This window comes from Terrapene carolina, unplaced genomic scaffold (genome assembly GCF_002925995.2).
Source record: "Terrapene carolina triunguis isolate 2854851 unplaced genomic scaffold, T_m_triunguis-2.0 Scaffold180, whole genome shotgun sequence".
NCBI classification, from domain to species: domain Eukaryota; kingdom Metazoa; phylum Chordata; order Testudines; family Emydidae; genus Terrapene; species Terrapene triunguis.
Window position 1 is genome coordinate 7,433,215 of NW_020664531.1, and position 19,198 is coordinate 7,452,412.

At 39.3% G+C, this 19,198-nt stretch overlaps 1 protein-coding gene across 1 annotated transcript in view; it reads left to right on the top strand.

The window, feature by feature from the left end:
- The window catches only part of LOC113407020 (ATP-binding cassette sub-family A member 13-like), a 289,939-nt gene that overhangs the window by 89,007 nt on the left and 181,734 nt on the right, over positions 1-19,198 (top strand). The window contains exons 25-28 of the mRNA XM_026654099.1: positions 1,377-1,541; positions 5,763-5,940; positions 8,933-9,072; positions 16,062-16,175. Coding sequence (XP_026509884.1) covers positions 1,377-1,541; positions 5,763-5,940; positions 8,933-9,072; positions 16,062-16,175 — 597 coding nt within the window. The remainder of the gene's footprint in view (positions 1-1,376; positions 1,542-5,762; positions 5,941-8,932; positions 9,073-16,061; positions 16,176-19,198) is intronic.

Genomic DNA, 19,198 nt, shown 5'->3' on the forward strand with positions numbered 1-19,198 from the left:
TGAGGAGAGGAGCTTTGAGTCGCTTCTTGAAAAATAGGCCAACCTGAACAAAACAGTGACTCTCCTAATGGCTCTTTCACTGCGTCTTGTTGATTTTAATAAATTCCAAGTACAGAGCTGCATTGTTCACTTGACTGTTTCCATCAACTACTCCTCATTTGTTTATGGGACTTTTTCTGACTTAATTGGCTAATTATTTTTATTGAATAAAGCATGTTCCAGAATCAGGTTTCAGAGTAGCAGCCATGTTAGTCTGTATCCGCAAAAAGAACAGGAGTACTTGTGGCACCTTAGAGACTAACAAATTTATTAGAGCATAAGCTTTCGTGGGCTACAGCCCACTTCTTCGGATGCATACAAACATTCTTCCAGAATGTTTGCTATTTAAAGAACATACGTAAAAGAGGATGAAATCCAAAAAGCTGATAAACTTACAGACCATAGATTTCCATAATAGAAAATGCACTAGTAAAATATGGGTGGAGGAAGGAAATAGAGTATGTAAAACAGTGGGAAAAACACAACAAGTGTTCTAGCTGTGAGACAATAATTATGAGGAAAGTGAAGGGGGGATGGGGAGAGCTGCCCGGACGATTCAGGAGGCCTGGGGGCAAAGCAATTTCGGGGGCCCCTTCCATAAAAAAAAGTTGCAATATTATAGAATACTATATTCTCGTGGGGGCCCCTCTGGGGCCAGGGGCCTGGGGCAAATTGCCCCACTTGCCCCCCTGCCCCGGGCGGCCCTGGGGACGGGGAAGAACCTGCAGACTAGGAAATAGCCATTCAACATGACTTTAAAACCTACTGAATTGGCAGCTCAGCTAAGTGAATAGGTTGTGATTTTTTTTTAAATGTTAAACTTCTGTAATAAATTCACTGTGAAATCTTGGCCCCATTGAGGTCAATGAGAGTTCTGCCATTGACATCAAAGGGGGCTAGAGTTTCACCTATGGAATCAACCCTGAGTAGGAAAGGAGAGACAGAGCTGTGTATCTAGACAGCAGAAACATGCTGTGTATATTTCAATTTTAAACGTAAGGGATTCTAACAATAGAACACTTTTTGTAATTGTTGTATGTCTCTCTCACCAACAGAATTTGGTCCAATAAAAAGACATTACCTTGCCCACCTTATCTCACTTTATTTAGACAAAGTTCAGGTCCTTAGAAAATTGTGAAGAGACTGTGGTCTCTTTCATCATCAGTACCCATTCCTGCCACAGCCAGTGTGAGGGCACAGAGAGAGCATTTGGGGGGAAAAGTGTTTGGAGCTTTTTTTAAGCAGTGCAAGAGAGGTTGAGGAATTTATAAACTCCATATTGTATGAATATGGTGGATTTTATATTAATTGATTCTCTTGCTTTTCTCTTCTTCAAGATCATGATACCTTCCGAGGTCAACAAGGTACTGAATGCCTTGTTGGAAGTGGTCATTAGCATCAGCTCCCTTTTAAAAAAAGGCCAACATGTCCTTGAAAATCTTCCCATGTTCCTCCAAACATTCAAAAGTGTTGATCTGCTTGACATCTCGGCATTTCAACAGGTATGTGTGTGATCTTTCATCCATTAGCTGTATTTATAGTGCAAGTATAATCACTTTTTTTTTTAGAGGACTTCATTAAGGTCAGGTACTAAATAATGAGGAGGAATGTTGGGCAAAATCATAATGTATCCCATAGACTGCTGGGCGGTATTGCATAATTGGTGAGTTGAGCCTGTTGTACTCAGGTCTTGGTACATTTGATGGTCTCTTTCATCACCAGTATCCATTCCTGTCACAGTCCAAGATTTTCCTGGTGATCCAAATACTGCCAGCTCTTCTTGTTACCTAATTGAGATCACAGCCTAAACCGATATGGCAACAGGCTGTTTATTAATAATGGCATCTATTCTGTGTGTCATGGAGATAACGGGGCACACACTACTAATGTTTATTTTATTTTTTAATTAAAAAGCCATTCCTTTAACCCTGGTCTTGCATAGTTTCTCCATCTACTACTTCATTATAATGAAAATGTTCACATATTGTAAATCACATAACTCATTTCTCCAAATGTACTGAATGGGCAGTTGATAGATCCATAGTGTTGGGTCCCTGATTTTACCCTGTGACTGGTAATTGTCGCCTTGGTAGGAAGGAGGGTCTTGTGGTTAAGGCACTCAACTCAGGACCACTGGTTTCAGTTCTTAGCTCTGCCATGTGTTTTCTTTGTGACCTTGACTATGACACTTGAATCCCTCTCTGCCTCAATTTCTTATCTGTAAGGTGAGGATGATGATACATTCCAAACAGAGTGAGGAAGTAAGCTCTTTGTGGCAAGGACTCTGGCCATGTGTATGTACAATGTTGGAGCTATTATAAAATAAATAATGCGTCATAAGAAAGGACTCCCCTGTCTAAGGACCAGATTCTGCTACCCTTTCTCCCACTGAGTAATACCTTATTGCAAGAGGTTGTCTTATCAATTTTGGTGGCACTACTTTCTGGAGTAAGGTGTTACTGAGAGTAAAGATGACAGCACCTGGCCCTAAAATTGCAAACCTTTAAAATGCCTCACTGGTAGGTAATGCACGCCTGCTTGTTACTACAGTATAATAGTCAATTCAAATCCCACTTAGAGGACAATATCCTTAGCTGATGTAAATCAGCATTTCTCCATTTACTTCAGTAGTGGTATGAGCTTTTCCCATAAGGCTCTAATTTGTGTGACAAACTTAAAAAGTCGAAACGTTACTCAGACAGGCCTGCCTGTTTGTCCTTTAAAGCTTTTCTTTTATTCAGAGCTTTCCTGGCTGTTTTATAGGTTTGGTTCTTCTAATGCTCTGCTTTCCAATGAGGCATTTGTCTATATCAGTGTTTCTCAAACTGGGGCCGCCGCTTGTGTAGGGAAAGCCCCTGACGGGCCGGGCCGGTTTGTTTACCTGTCTCGTCCACAGGTCCGGCCGATCGCGGCTCCCACTGGCCACGGTTCACTGCTCCAGGCCAATGGGAGCTGCTGGAAGCGGTGGCCAGTACATCCCTCAACCCACGCTGCTTCCAGCAGCCCCCATTGGCCTGGAGCGGCGAACTGCTGCCAGTGAGAGCCGCGATCGGCCAGACCTGTGGATGGGGCAGGTAAACAAACCGGCCCGGCCCGCCAGGGGCTTTCCCTACACAAGCGGCGGCCCTAGTTTAAGAAACACTGGTCTATATATCTAACCTGATGACCTTCCACTCTTTTTGGGCTGGCTCCTCAGCTGGTATAAGTCATTGTAGCTCTATTGAAGTAAATGGAGCTACACTGATTTACATCAACTGAGGATATGGTCCTATCATTTTTCACATCAACTCATCTGATTTACAGCAGGTTCAGGGCCTTCTCAACTGTGAATAAAATATTATTTATTGGGCCTACCTCCCAAAGTTGATGATTTGAAAGAGTTAATCTTTGAAAAATCTTATTTGATAGGACTCTGCAGAGAGAAGAATGCAACAGCAGAGGGGGCCACCTCATTGCAGTTTTGCTCTCTCATTTACTGCTGCTTATATCATCCTGGACTGCAGCCCATCTCACCCTGAAGTTTTGTGTCTTTTCATATCTTCCAATTTCCTGATTTCTTGTTCTAGCACAATCTTTATATTTTGCAGGGTTTTTTTTTTTAAAACGTTTCCCCTGGGAAATTTATGTCTGTATCTGCCATCGAGCCTCCCTCTAAACACCCAGGCAAAGAAAAAATCATTTAATTGTTTTAGCAATTCAGTGTCTACCTCTTTTGTCAATAAATTACCCATGTGATTTCTCAAAGGCCCTTCTATCTACATTACTGACCTTTTGTTCCTTTATGTACCAGGAAAAAAGTTATTTATCTTAATCTTCCATTCATTCTCAGGCTTTGTAAGCTCTGCTACTTTATAGCATAAGCCCTTTTACCTTTGATTATTTTGTTCACTTCTCAGCTCATCCACATTGGCCAAGTTTGTAGCCCCTGGTAATGGCAGATATAACCCTGGGGCATATCCTGAGACACTTTCCATTTCTCCCATGTTGCCTTCCTGCTGGATTTTTATTATAGTGATTGTAATACTGAGCTGCTTTCTGTTCTAAAGTGCACTGGAGGAATATTTTGTAATGGATAATTTATTTGAGAAAAATCACTTTTTTGTTGGTGAACTGATCATGATTTTTGCAAGTTTATTTGCAGATTAAAATCATTCACTGAATCATTTCTGTATGTCACTCACAAACAGTTCGTTCTGAGTATTCAGGATTTTAAATGCAAAGTATTTTGATTGGGTCCTCAGGTGATTAAATGGTTAGTATGTTTCTGTCCCCTGATTGGGTGAGCTTAGAAACAAGATTCCAATGCAAAGGGTCATGATATGAATTCCTAATTCTTCACCTTTGTTTATTCTGCAATACATAAAATTCTCTTTCAGTGAATGTTCATGCCAGCAAATTCTTTTGAGATCTATGGATGAAAGTGCTATATAAGAGCTAGTGAGTACTAAGATTTTAACCAGTGCTCATTATACTTCCTCTAGATCAGTGAACATGCTTCTTTCACTTTGTTGATAGACACATTTAATTTAAAAAGTTTTGAAAGGTACAACCTCCAAGCTGACCATAACCTATTACATTCTTAAAGTGATGTTCTGCTTTGAAGATTGACTTTGTAAAAATGATATAATCATGTTTCACACTTATTGTGTCCCAGTGATTTCAATATTAAACATGTTCAGTTTATCAGATTAAATATTTTTTTCCCCAACTGCTAGTCTTGCAAACTCAACCTGAGATCTGAAAATCCAGCTAGGTTCTTTCTGACATGGGTATCTTCAATAGTGATAAATTTCAGGCAGGCCAAATGCTTGTTTTAGTTACAGCTTTGCAGCCCGACTGTCATCCAATTATGTCCTCAGTTCCAATTATGCAACCGTATAGCCTTCAGTGGGATTGCACAATTGTGAGCACATAGTTTGAAAACTGCAATTGCACAAGTGGGCTGCTATTGGAACTTGGTTAACAACACAGTTGAAGGTGCATAAGCTATAAGCATAAGCAGTCAGATCAGTCTCCCGGAACAGCATCTGTTCTACAAGACTGATGACAATAAAAATCTCTCTTTCTTCAAGAAAGAGGGATGAGTTGATTCAAAATATACATACACCAGGAGCAGATCTAATAAGAACATACCATTTTACACAATCATTTTTCAAAGTACAACTGCATTTTAATATTTTGAACAAAGTACAACTGTTTCTTTGTAGCAGGCCTGTTTTCACGGCAGACATTCCCATCATGTAAAAAGATTCTTATTTTTGTTGTTGTTGCTATCTTTATAATGTGTGACAGTAGAGTAATGCATTCAATCCCACTTCGGTTTTTGTTGAGGGAAGCAGAGTGTATGAAAAATGACAAGGTAATCCAGAGGTCTGCAATCTGATGGTCCTGATATTTCCATTCTTTTTCTGCCCAGTCAAGCCATGAAAATATGACATTTTCGAAAGGTTAAAGTAGTACATTATACTACCGTCTTTCACAGAGTATTCTGGCCATTAAAGTGGCGATATCTTTCCCTGACAAAGGTGAACATGAGAGCAGAAGAGAGCACAACATGCATCCATTCTTGTAGACAATCTGAATACTGTCATTTTGTTGACCTCCTTGGATGCAGTAATGGGGAAGAACATCTGAACTACTACTGCAGCTGTGAAAGTTATGACTGGATCGTTCAGGGTAACTGTTGTAATTGGGATTCCATTCCTTAGTAATTGTTGTTCTAGTTCCTACAGGGTGGGAAATCTAGAAGTTCCATTGCTGGATCCCTTCAGTCTTTAATCAGGGCAGTCTGTAAAGAAGAATCCTCTTTCTTCAGCAACACCAACATGTTCATTGACATGCCCAAGATCACTGAGCTCTTGGAAGATGATATGGCAAAATACAGCATTCCCGAAGACTCAAGTAAGAGAAACATCAATCACAAGTTGCATATATACATACTCACATTCAGAGTTTGCCATGCATTCTAAACCTTTTCCTCTTAAATAGAAATGTTAATATATTAACTGGCATTTCAGCTAGCTGACATTGCAATCCTGAACACAAGGAATGATTGATGAAAGGTTTTATTACACAGAAATGATTATGGAGACAAGTGACAAGCAATTCAAGTTATTTTGTTTTCTTGCATATAATAACAATAAATATGACTTCCCTGTCTCAGACAGGTCATATATATTGGAAGTTTATTAAATGTTCAAAATTAAATACATTATTAGATACAAGGTTGCAAATTTATAGTTATATACTTTTATTTTGTGAACTTGGTGTTATGGTGTTTTATGATAAAATCCTTAAGCTTCTGAATACAACCAGGGAAGAATACCTTTTGTCTTTTCTTGTAATTGAGTTGTTGGCTACCATTAGAGTTAATGTTCCAAGTTGTCTGCACCCTGCTATTATTCTTATATCGTGTGTGTGAGACTGCTTTCTAGACCTATCACACACCAAATTTGACTCTTTAAAATTAATTTCGGTGATATTCCAGGAAAGGAATTGTGACTCAGAGAGGCATGATTCCATTGTTGCTCCTTGGGGGAAGGATGGCGGTGATGCGGAAAATATCTGCTTCAGGCTCTATGACTAGCAGATTGCAACATCTTGTCTGGGCTCAGCTGTCCAAGCTGGCACACTGAACGTGGAGCCAGAGCTCTTCCCGAGCCCTGCCACCTACAGAGGCAGGGAGTACCAGTCACATAGCCTCTGCTTGTCCTTCTCCTACTAGTAGTGGAGTTGCAGAGAGGCTGCACAGGGGATTGTGTATGGGTCCTTACCCCTCCTGCCCACTTCCCCCCACCTTATAAATCTCAGTGGCCCTGGCTTCCAGTCCTGTGTGCTCACTACTGAACTTGCCTTGTAGTCTTATAGTCCCACAACTGGACAACACTTTCATAAAAGTCCTAGTCTAAAGATTAGCTACAGTGCTCCATATGTTCATCATACTATCACTCTGACCTGGCCACCTTAGAGCCCTTGTTAATTTTTCTCCAGTTACAGATCTTGTTTAGAGGGGGGACTACTTTCTTAAAGGGAGATTGTGGAGGAATGATCTGGACAAAGGACTGGGTTCTAGAAACTCCTTGGTTACAATCCTGGCTCTGACACTCACTCCTTGGTTTTGGGCAGGTCACTTGACATTTCTAATTCAGTCCCACTTTGTAAAATGCAAATAATAATACTTGTCTCCCTCATAGAGGTGGTGTAACTAGAGCTGGGTGAAATTTTTGTTAAATTTTTTTTGGCAGGTACCGAAACTATTTGTGAATTCAGGTCAAATACAGCAAATAGTTTCAGCTGAAAAACCTTACATTTCTTGGGAAATGTTGAAATGATTTGTTTTGACATTTAGTTTCAAATCAACTTTTCAAAATGATTTTTTGTTGCTTTGGGGAGAAAAACCAAAAACTTAGAATGTTTTAGAATTTTTTGGTTTGTCACCAAACTAAAAAATCAATTACTCACTCAGCGTTACTAATGACATTACTTAATGTTTCTATAGTACAGTACACTGAAGATGAAAATTACTATGAAATATTACTAAATATTTCTAAATCTACTAGTAACAAAAAATACCCAATGTAAACTAAGCATAGAAATTTAGACCTGATCCTGCTAAAAGGAACTCCTTGATTTCAATGGGGAGCCGGTCCACATGTTGTTGCTTGCAGGATCAGGACCATAGCTTGCAATGAGGTTATTAAGGATGCACATGCTTGACTACCAAATTTTACTTGGGTTAGGGGAATGGATTTTTCAGCTAAGCAGCTGAAATATAGATAGATAGATAGATAGATAGATTAAAAAATGAATTAAACATCATACAGTTCAGTTACATATTTGCATCTATCTGCAGCTTTCTGAAATAAACTATGCTACCTTTCTTGATGAAGAGGCCCGTAGACATTTCACTGTCACCCAAAAGCTGTCTTGTCAAATAGAAAAGACAGTCTTCATTGAATGGCCTAAGAAAGTTCAGAAAGTAAGAAGGTGTATAGCTGCTGATTAGAACTATGCTTGCCTTCTCTTGAGTATGGAAATAATTATCCGACTATTATAAATCCCTCATTGGTCTATAATTGGTGATGCTAGTCTCTTATACTTTAAAGAACTTTTGATCTGTATGAGAATTTATAGCAGTGACTCTTTCCTCTGCATTTATTTTATGTGTGATTTGCCTGTGTACTTTGACTCCAGAACTGTAATACACCAATACAGCTTTTAGGACAGGGGCAATTTATCCAGTGTTTTCACTAGTGACCTGGTCTACACTACACAATTAAGTTGCTGAATAAATCATCCACTTGCACCATCTTACAACAACCTGATTAAGTCAGTCTACACAATACAGCCTTCCTCCCGCCGATGTAAGTGCTCTGCTACACCAACATAGTAACTCCACCTCCACGAGAGGTGTAGGGCTTATGTCAGTGTAGTTAGAGTGACACAATGTCTGTAGACACTGCGTTACTTATATTGGCTTTTGGCTGTCTTGTCAATTTCACGGCTCCATGTGTTCCTGGTAAGGACGCGCACCACTGACAGAAGGAGGGTAGTGTGTAATTACTGCGGTGGCTGTAAGTTGACGTAACATAGATTAATTTAGGGCTGTAGTGTAGACATGCCCTAAGATTCTGATCTCTTTGGGGGCTGATTGTTCTCAGCTTAAGTGGGAGTTGTGTATCCCCAGCTCCTTGCAGGTTCAAGCACTTGGTGAATGAACAAACATCTCTCCAAAGAGCTGTAGTGATGGTTCAGTGAGAATTGAGGATTTTCAGCACCTTACAGAGGCCAAGCCCTAAGTTAAAGTCATAGGCATTATGTTGCTGAATAAATCATCCACTTGCACCATCTCTTAAATATGGTCTCTTTCTCTCTCTCTTTTTTTTTACCACAGCTCCATTTTGCTTGCAGCTTTATCAGGAAATTTTACAGTCACCTAATGGGGCTTTGATGTGGACCTTCCTGAAGCCCCTGTTACATGGGAAGATACTGTACACCCCCAACAGTGAAAAGTTTAACATGGTGATAGAAAAGGTGAGTAGCTAAGGAAATGAATAAATCAAATGTCTGTACTTATATGGATGGTAGAAACAATGGAAAGTGTTTCCTTTAAGAAAATTGGCAGGGTTATTTTCCCCAGATGTTCATCCTGCTCCCACTGCACATACAAAATAACAATAGCATTTGTGTTTCAATTTACTCCATTTACTTCAGTGAGTTTGCATCAGTGTCAATGAGGAGAACTTGGCCCTAAGTTTTGCAGTCCCTGTTCAAGTGAGCCAGGAAAACCATGATAAAAGGGCTGTAGTGAGCCCTTCTGTGTCAGAGTGCAGGGGCTCTACGTAAGTCCTCGGTGAGTAAGGGTTAACTTCTGCCCCACTTCCCCCTTCTTTTGCACAGGTGCTCACAGGAAAGGCTGCATGAAGGACCATCTGTTAGTTGTGTATTTGTACAGTGCCTAGCACAATGGAGTCCTGGTCCAGGACAAGGGCTTCTAGGTGGTACTGTACTAAGGAGAAGAATGCCTTTGGGAAGATAGGTTGTACACCCAGGGTCACTGGACTGGGTTAAACCCCAGGCTTGAGTGCTTCTATGTTTTCTTTTTTTCCCATTAACTTATTTTACTTTATAGTATGGTTTTCCTGGCCAGTGCAGATGAAGCCTAATTGTGCTACAAAACAGTAACGACTCTGAATTCTAGATTATGGGTGGGATTTTCAAATAGAGTCAGGAGTCCCACGGAAAGTCAACAGAATTTGAGTGCCTAACTCTCTTAGGCAATTTTGAAAATCCCACCCTTTGCCTGTGCCTATCTGTGCAGTATATGGTATGTCTGTCATATCCTTCCACTAAATGGAAGTATGTTAGAAATGCTCAGATACACACGATTGGCTCATGTAGTGGAATTGTTCCTGTAGTTCACCTAGTTTAATCTTGTGGGGTAGGGGAGTGGCGGGGAGGAGGGTGCTGTTAAGACAACTCTTATGAATTTTCCTGTCTATACTATACAAATACATGGTTGGCTGTTGACATTGGTGACTGCTTATATGACGAAAGTTTCTAAGGTTACTTGGCAGGTATCCTGTATTTAAGAGTCCCAATCCCAAAAAGCATACGGCCGTGTTCATAGACACTCGTTTTGTTCTACGTTTGTACAGTGCCTCTCTCAGTAGGGTCTGTGACCAAGGCTCTTGGCACTATTGCAATACAAATAAATAATAACTATTATGATCTATTTTTAAAAGGGCTTGGAGGTCAGAGGAAATATTAGTATTTGTTGCAAATATTATACTTGTCATGAAATCTTAATTATTACAGGAATGGTAATTTAGGTCCATTTAAAATGTGAAATAAAGCATGACTGCTTGATAATGGTGTACAAAATATTTTTTTAAAGATCGTACTGACCTCGGTTTACCATGGAAAACACTATGTTCTGACTTTTACTCTAAAAAGTAAGATGTTAAAATCTAAGTGAAATGATAAATGTTAGAACTACTCGTTAACTTCACAATAGCCCTTTGTGAATCAAAAATAAGACTTCGGTGGTTTCTTAGTTGACAATTAAAATGAAGAACTTAGTTTGGGTGACAGGCTATATCCCTTGGTCTGCTGAGTTGAATATAATTCATTTTAAAACTTTAGGCTGATTTTAAAAAAAGGGGCTCTTTTGATTTTTACAGATGTGAACTCTAAGTGGTGATAAAACTCTGTGTGCAAAATTGCATTCTGCATTACAGTGACACCAAGAATAATGTGTTGTAGAGATTTCCACATTATTTTGCCAATTAGTATGCCACAGCCACTATCTTAATAGGATCCATGATAAGACAGATAAATCTTTCAGCACATGTTGAATCCTATTCTAGATCTTAAGTGAAACGAAGTCTACTCAGTAACGGCACTGAGATTGCCAAGTTATCTTAAATGAGACAATTTTACTTTTCTTTCTCCATCTTCTGAAACTACACAGATTCTATTAGATATTATAGCCCAATAAATCTATTAACATGCTTGGACCTCAGACAGTTCCATCAGCTCATTCAAGATGTTTTATAAAAATAAATGCTAGACTCACCAAATTATCAATGATAAATTATGTTTATTTGTAAACATGGATCTAGCAGGTAGGTCCCTCCATCAAATCCATCTTTACTCTTTCTGTTGCACAGTCTTATTAATTATCATACCCTATGGAAATTAAAGCAAACTAAATAATTATCAATAAATATCCTAAATATTGGTATTGAGTCCAAACCTGCACCCTTTACTTAGGCAAAACTGCCATTGAAGTAGAGGTGCAAGTTTTCCCCTAACATGGACTGCAGGATCATACCCATTCAACTACTGTTCCCCGGGAGTAGCTAGGTACATGCTACAAAGAAGGGTAGCATTCAAATCTGTTTGCATTTCAGGATAATTTTCATGTTTTTGTTTCATAAAGTGGAATATCTCATCTCAAGATTACTGAAAACCATTCTTACAATAAGTCATTAAATTTGCTTTCTACCTGTGATAAACAATCCTGACATCTAAATCAATATTGACCAGTCAAGTTCACACACACAATAAATGCATGCCGATTGACATCAGCTAAGTTCAATGAACATTTTTGTTCAATTCTGAGCCAATCAGAAAGCGTGCATCTCTGATTCTTGATTGGCTCATCAGAGGCAATGTGTTTTCCTTGCCATATTCTTGCATCTCCATTTAGGATGATAGTTTAAAGAAAGAGATGTTATATTTAAGAAGTTTATAGTCATTGAAAGTTTTTTTTTCTAATTTTTCCGATTAAAACAGAATGTATGTTACAATACATCAAAACAATTCAGAAGTAAAAGTAAGAAAACAAGTCTGACAAACTCATCCTGGTTTTGGATTCCTGCCGCCTTGCTCACCAATCCTTAATACGAAAGGCAAAGCCTTTCTTTATAAATATCAAGCCTTCATAACAAGATAAAGAGGTTCTTATTCTACCAGTTTAATTGGGTTGTCTCGTGAAGTTTGGCTTTGGAAAAAAACCCATTTGTTTCAACTCCCTTCATAATGAAAAATGATATTACAATGAAATGTTTAACAGGCTGACAACTAACCTCAAAAGGATAGTTTCTAGCTCTATCTTATTCACAGAACTAGGAGATTTATAAAAGGATGAGTCTGAAGGCAATACCAGAGAGGACTTTTGGTGGAATTCAAGTCTCCAACCTTAGCCAAAGCTGCTGTCCAGAACATGTCGCGTTCTCAGCCTCCTGCAATCCTGGGATGGAGCGTGCTCAGTGTAGATAGGATTGCCAGGGAGCTATGAAGCTCTAGCAAGTCTTTATTGAGCTTCTGCAAACTGTTTTGTTTCAAAGGGATTTTAACTTGGCTACATTTGGGCAGATTTTTCCAGGGACAGTAAAAGGCACATCCCTGACACAAAGGCCAGTCCCTGCCCAATTTCATGTCCTTGCTCTAAGGCATGTGGAGGCTGTTAAGCTTTTTAAAGAAAAGGTAAACAATTTTTTTTTTTAACACCGAGAAAATTTTGTCCAACCTTTTTCTAAGAAATAGCTGAACCATTCTGGCTGACGTTTTCCAAAAAAATCAGCCCCAGGCAGACATTTGACATGCAAAATTTCAGCCTAAGTGATTAAAGTTCAGCAAAGTTATATGGACCTTTAAACAAGCCCTTATAATGGGAATTATCAGGCAGTGTTAATAGGCAGTGCTGCCAGCCCCACATATAATGCAGCTGTCTTCATTCTTCAGATACATCTGCTGACCTCTGAGGAGACTCTCCACTGAACTCTTCCTTCACAATTTTCCAGGTCTTAAAGGCACAATAACCATGCGGGTCTTAACGGTCATGCAGTTCTTAACGGTCTATACACTTTCTCTGTTAGTTTTTAAGTAGAAAATGGTGAACTCGGACTTAAAAATTTAGAATATGCCCAAACTTTAACCCTTATTTTATTCTGAACTGAACCTGAACCTTCAGGGTTGATTAAGCTACATATGTCCCAGTGATAGGCATCCCTCTCTACCCACTTTCCTACTTGTAATTAAGCCATTATGGCCTCTACCAGAAGATCTTATTCCCATATGGGCCACCAGCATCCCCTCTCTAAAGACTTAACATTGCCAGAGGGAAATGTAGTTGGCTGCCAGTGGCCATCCTAGCACCTCCTGCACAGCTAGTGTGGGGAATGGGTCACCAGTGACCTTTCCCAGGTTTTTTTGCTGCTTAGGCATACATCTCCTATAGATACACTTCCAGACTTTGTCTGAATGTAACTTTGTAGAAGGCACTTAAATGCTGCGGGACTGTGCCAAAGTTCTGCACTTTTGACAGGAAGTATTAGAATAAATCTACCCCCAATTGTAATTTGCAACTCAGTGCAGAAGCCCCTTTTGCTGGGGAATGCTGTACATGACTACCTACCACCATCATTAGAGCATAATGAAGAGGTCTGATTCCTAAAAACAGCTATGACGGCTACAATATTAACTTAAGCAAAATTGATATCACAGCATTCTCTAACCTTGAGCTGTAGATTTTCCTAATCTGTTAGGCAAGGGGAAAATAAGACAGATGTTTAAAGATAGTTGAGAGGAAGCATAGTCTAGTGATTAAGTACGGCAGTGGGACGCAAGATTTGGTCCCACAGCAGTGATTTCAGATGGAATATGTTCTTTCAGTTGTTTTTATTTTCCAATCTGTTTGTTATGTTTAACCTTTATTTCCTTATTATTTAATCAGGCTTCTTAGCTTGACCAAAATACTATACTTAAGGTACTTTGAAATACTAGTGATTTCCCCTAATGAGAAATTTGATTCATGTAGTGCAGATACAGGAATATTCTGAAAGTAGTGTTAATTAGCTGTATTATCCATTGCCAGTTTTACATGTTATATGTAAATATCTGTTTGGGTTTTTTTAACAGAACCAATGGAAGGTTAATTGCCAAAACCAAACATGAACAAACACTAACATATGTGTAAGGGTGGTGCAGGGAAAGGGGCATAATTTTATTGGCTTGGAATAAATCCTAATGTTCAATAACCATCAGAGATGGTGGGGTGGTATATTTCACTAGAAAAAATGATGCTGCAGACCCTTGTGTCTCTCTCCCCGCCCCCCAAAAAATGGCAGTCTAAATTTTAATCAGGTTTATCTTTCAGAAGTGTTATCTGTAATAATACTGATCCTTTTCATTTTGGCATTTGTTCAAGAATCAGCTTGCAACTCAGAAGGTCTCTCTCCACACACACACGTGCGCGCACACGCACACACATCCCTTTTCTAATAATCCCCTCGTATAATCTACCTTTATCATGATAATAATAATCCCTTACAAGCATTAGGACAGAAATGGCCATAGAATGTAATACTTCAAATAATACTTATCTGTATTTCCAGAGTGAGCTTAAACCAATAGCTTAGTGAAGAGCTTATCATAGTTTAATCAAATTTGGAGAAATAATTATTTTACAGATGTATGTATATTGATCTAACATTAAGACTTTGATCAGTGGTGTACTCGTATATTATAACTCATATCAATTTCCTGTATCTATTTTGCTATTTGAAATCACATCATCATCAAATTCAACTTTGCTCTCTCTGTCAGTATCAGACTCTATGAATTGTTCATCTGTTATTCCCTAAAACACATTAACACCTCAGTTGTGTCACAAAAAATCATTTCTTGAACCTATTATTTATACAACTTTTAGAGGTGGTCAAACATTTTTCATGAAGTAATTTTCTGAGGAAAAGTGCAATTTAGTGAAAATTAAAACATTTCGCACCAACATAGAATCATAGACTGTAAAGTCAGAAGGGACCATTATGATCATCTAGTCTGACATGTACATTTAGATGACATTTTGTCAGGAAAAAGTCCAAATGAATTGTTTAACTTTCTCATTTTGTTTCAATGTCACAGTGCTTCATTTCAATAATATTAGAGTGCTTCATTTTGACTTAAATATTTAATTTAAATATTACATTTAATATTATACCATTACTGAAACAGGGTTTCTGAATAATTTTTTTTGGAATTTCAATGCTAAAATTCTTTCCTAGTTTGTGATTAATTTGCTCATCTTATCAGGTCCCTTCTTTGGTATCCCCAAGTGACATTGGTACGTGAATTCAAACCTAGCTGCAGACACCTTGAGTGATAGTGGAACACACTGAACCTTCTTGTTGACTGGGTCGTGTGCAAAGCTCAGTCCAGTCACTACTAGATCTGACTAAATGGGAAAAGTTAATTGATTTGCTGATCCTTTTGTGAATAAAATCACCGAAATTGAGTCATTGTGATTGTGAAGTCATGTTATTCATGACCCATTTGTATTTGGAGAAACCACCCATGTTTGTGAAAACTGAATGCTTATCGTTTTTTACTGCCGACTTCCTAAAAATTCATACTAGAATGTGTATTATTCACTCTTCAGTCATTCAGAGCCCATGCTTGGGTGAGGGCAGAAGGAAAGGAATTGACTGCTCCCCCCTACAGTCAAATGAGAAGATCCCTAATTCTGCCTTCTTCCTTACTGGACCTTGCTAGATCTCCCTGACTCAATCAGCACCAAAATTGTGCTGAGGGTTGTAGGAACTGTATGTTGCATCCAGATATTCCACTTCTTCCTCCCAGATAGGTGGTGATGTGATCGAGAAAGAGGCTTTAATTTGAACCTCTTTTATTTTTTGACTGGCTTTCTCACTAAAGCATTTTGTGATACCCTTTATGAAAGGCACTATATAAAAATAAACTGTATATTATTACTCTTCATGTGGGAAACATAAACACAGCAGGAAGCCTTTTCTTTGATCTGTTAGTCTCTGAATAACAAAAATAAATCATTTTTGGTTTCCTTTGAAGATAAAAGGAAACACAATGCATTTACTTCTGACAATTAAAGTTGACATGCAGAGGAGTTCCAGGAGATCCGAACCACCCTAGTTGCTCCTGTTTCCACAGGAATTACTGTGTGCAGTTTTCATTTCACTTGGCTTCATTTCTCCCTTTAGGCTAATCACACATTTGGTTTTGTGGACAACCTGAAGATTTATTCTGAGGCATGGCTGAGGATGTCTGGGGTTTTTAAGAGCAGTGAAAACTTCCTCATGGTCAATCAGCTCCAGGTTGGTGAATTGTGGATGACTTCCTACTTTCCAATACTATCCACAGAGACAAATAATTGAAGAATTAAAGTAGCCTGTAAAGAAGTGGTAATTCTAGAAATACTAGATCACTATAGGAAATGGAGTTCTGGATCAGCCTTTACAAAGGTCCTGGCTCTGAGGTGGAGGAATTACCAGAAATTCTGCAGGATAGCAGTGGTGGTACAGTCAGCACAGACATACAAGTTTTTCTTGTGAGTGGCATTTGAAGACCTTATGTCTGCAACAGTAAATCCTGCTGAATTTTAGATTATAGACCTACAACGGGGTGGTCCTGAAAATCTTTTCAATTTTAAAGCAGCTAAAATAAGTAGTTACCTCCCTGTCTGCAGTATTACCATGTGATATTAGAAATACAATGAATAGTACGACGGCGAACAGTCACTTACCTAAGTGGTTCTCAAACTTTAGCAACCCGAGGACCCCCATTTTGATTTAAAATTTTTCGGTCACCGACTCAACCCCAGGCCCTGCCCCCACTCCACCCCTGCCCCTTCTCTTACCTGCCTCGTCCTCCCCTGAGCACGTTCCATCCCCGCTCCTCCCCCTCTCTCCCAGTGCCTCCTGCACGCTGCTGAACAGCTGTTCCCCAGCATGCAGGAGGCGCTGGGAGGGAAGGGGGAGGAGTTGATCAGCGGCCCTGGACATGATTCCGCCCCCTCTCCCAAGCGCACCCTGTCCCCACTTCTCCCCCTCCCTCCCAGTGCCTCCTGCATGCAAGGAAACAGCTGTTCCCTTGTGTGCAGGAGGTGCTGGGAGGGAGGGGGAGAAGTTGAGGGAGGAAAGGTGAGGAGTTGATCAGCAGGGCCCAGGGACCCCCCAGGGGTCCATGGACCCCAGTTTGAGAAATGCTAATCTAAGACAATTGGCAAGTTTTTAAATACTCTTTACAGCTTGAATTTGCTTAATTCTCATAATTCTCACAGCCATAATGGAGGAAGTTTAAAATGCAACAATAGCTGTGACTGCATAAACGTAGCACCTGGTTAACAGTTCTTTCTGTGTGTTTCCAAGTCATATCTTCTTTCTTTAGTCACTAAAATGTAGTTTTGGCACTTTTTACTCTTCACCATCTGCAGAGCCATTAAGCTGTGAAAGAATAAACTGATGCTCATGCATCAACAATAGAATTGTTAATTAAGATTCAATTAAGGAATGTTACTTGCGATCCCTGAAAGGCCTCGTGGAGCTGATTGTTAGTCCTTTTTCTTGGAAACTGAGCAAATGAGATGTAGAAATTGAGACAATGAACATGGAAACTGAAGATGGTATTTTCCAGATAATATAGTTTGTATGGCTGCTAGTAATGCAATGCTCCAAAATGTTGTATTTTACAGAACAAGTGAAAGGAAAGGTCTCTGCCCTAGCTAATTTACAATAAATGTATAGATGTGACTCAGTGAGTTGGGGTAACAAGGGGTGAGGAAGGGAAAAGGTATACAACAATAAGGTTGTATGGGTACTTATTTTAGGCATGTGCTTACTTTCATGTAAGTACAAGGGGCCAGAGACTGATGTTCTTGTTCATGCTGAATAGTACTTTATTCCACAAGTAATCCCACTGAAATCAGTGGGGTTACCCATGAAATAAGGAGCTATTATACTCAATCAAGGGGATCAGAATTGGAGAGGAAGTACGATCCAGTGGCTAGGGCACTAGCCTACTCTCTGCCAGAGACTGTATGACCTGGGGCAAGGTTCTGAGCCTCTCTGTGCCTCAGGTCCCCATCTGTAAAATAGGGCAATGCTATTATCCCTATCTTACAAGAGTGTTGGGAGGACAAATGCACTAAAGATTTGTGAGGTGCTTAGATAAAACCATGATGGGGGCCATATTAGTACCATTAAATTGCCTGTAAGTAAAAATAATAACCTTTTAAGATACCGTCTCTCATCCGTACCACTGTATTACCTTAGTACGTTAGCAAACACTATACACTACCCTGTCTGGTGAATCAGATCTCCACTGGTGAGGGTTGTCTGTTAGAAACCATTACTTTTAAAAAGGTATCCAAGACTAACAGTGAGGAAAATATACTAGCAGGATTCTGCCAGCTTGGTGATGCAATTATGGTTTATAGTGCACAATATACATTCTGTTTTGAGTGTGCAGAGTGTCTGGGTACTTTGCGATAAAGGAGAAATTATTCACTTGAGTCTCCACTAAATCATTTGAATACAAATAAGTATTCAGGAGGACATAGAAACAGGAATCCATCAAATTCTCTTGGTGTTTAGAATTCAGACTCTGATGCTGAAGTTTGGAATGTGAAATGTTTGTGCTACAGACATTCACTTAAATGATATGCTGTACTATGCCACTGGGAACTTGCCATATTTCTAAGTACAGAAAGGGAGATTGCATTGGACCCAGGAGATAGCACTTGAAAAGTCTTTTGTCTAGCATTGGATGATTTTAATTAGTAAATCTTAATGATTCTGCATTCTGTCAGTGCCAAATCCATAATATTATAAAAGCTGGTCATTGACAACCCATTAAGGGACAGAGCCTGTAAGGCCCTGACTGTCCTGAGCTCCCATTGACCTTGGGTTTGTCTATAGGAGTGGATGTTTTTATCAGTGGTTCTTTGGTACCCAAAGCCTAATCTTTAGTTGCATCTCATTATGAAGTGTATCTGCCATTTTAGAGCTACATTTACTTCCACTACATACAAACCTTGTGTTAGCTCACTAATGCTATAAATTATTGACATCTAAAATGTGGAATCTTGAAGCTGAGTTTATAGAAAGTTTTCTACAGTGGACACCTTAAAAAAATATTTTATCTTTTTACTCTTAGTTAAGGTATGTGCAGAGGTTAGCGATATTCTCCACTTAACGAATCCTACCTAACATCAGGTTATGAGTTTTGGGTCTTTGTCATATGTTTGAAAAGGCATGGTCATACCTTTGGCTTCATTGCATTGAGAGCAAGGGCTGAAGGATACCAAATGCCGGTTCATTTCCCAGTAACTCTCAATTCT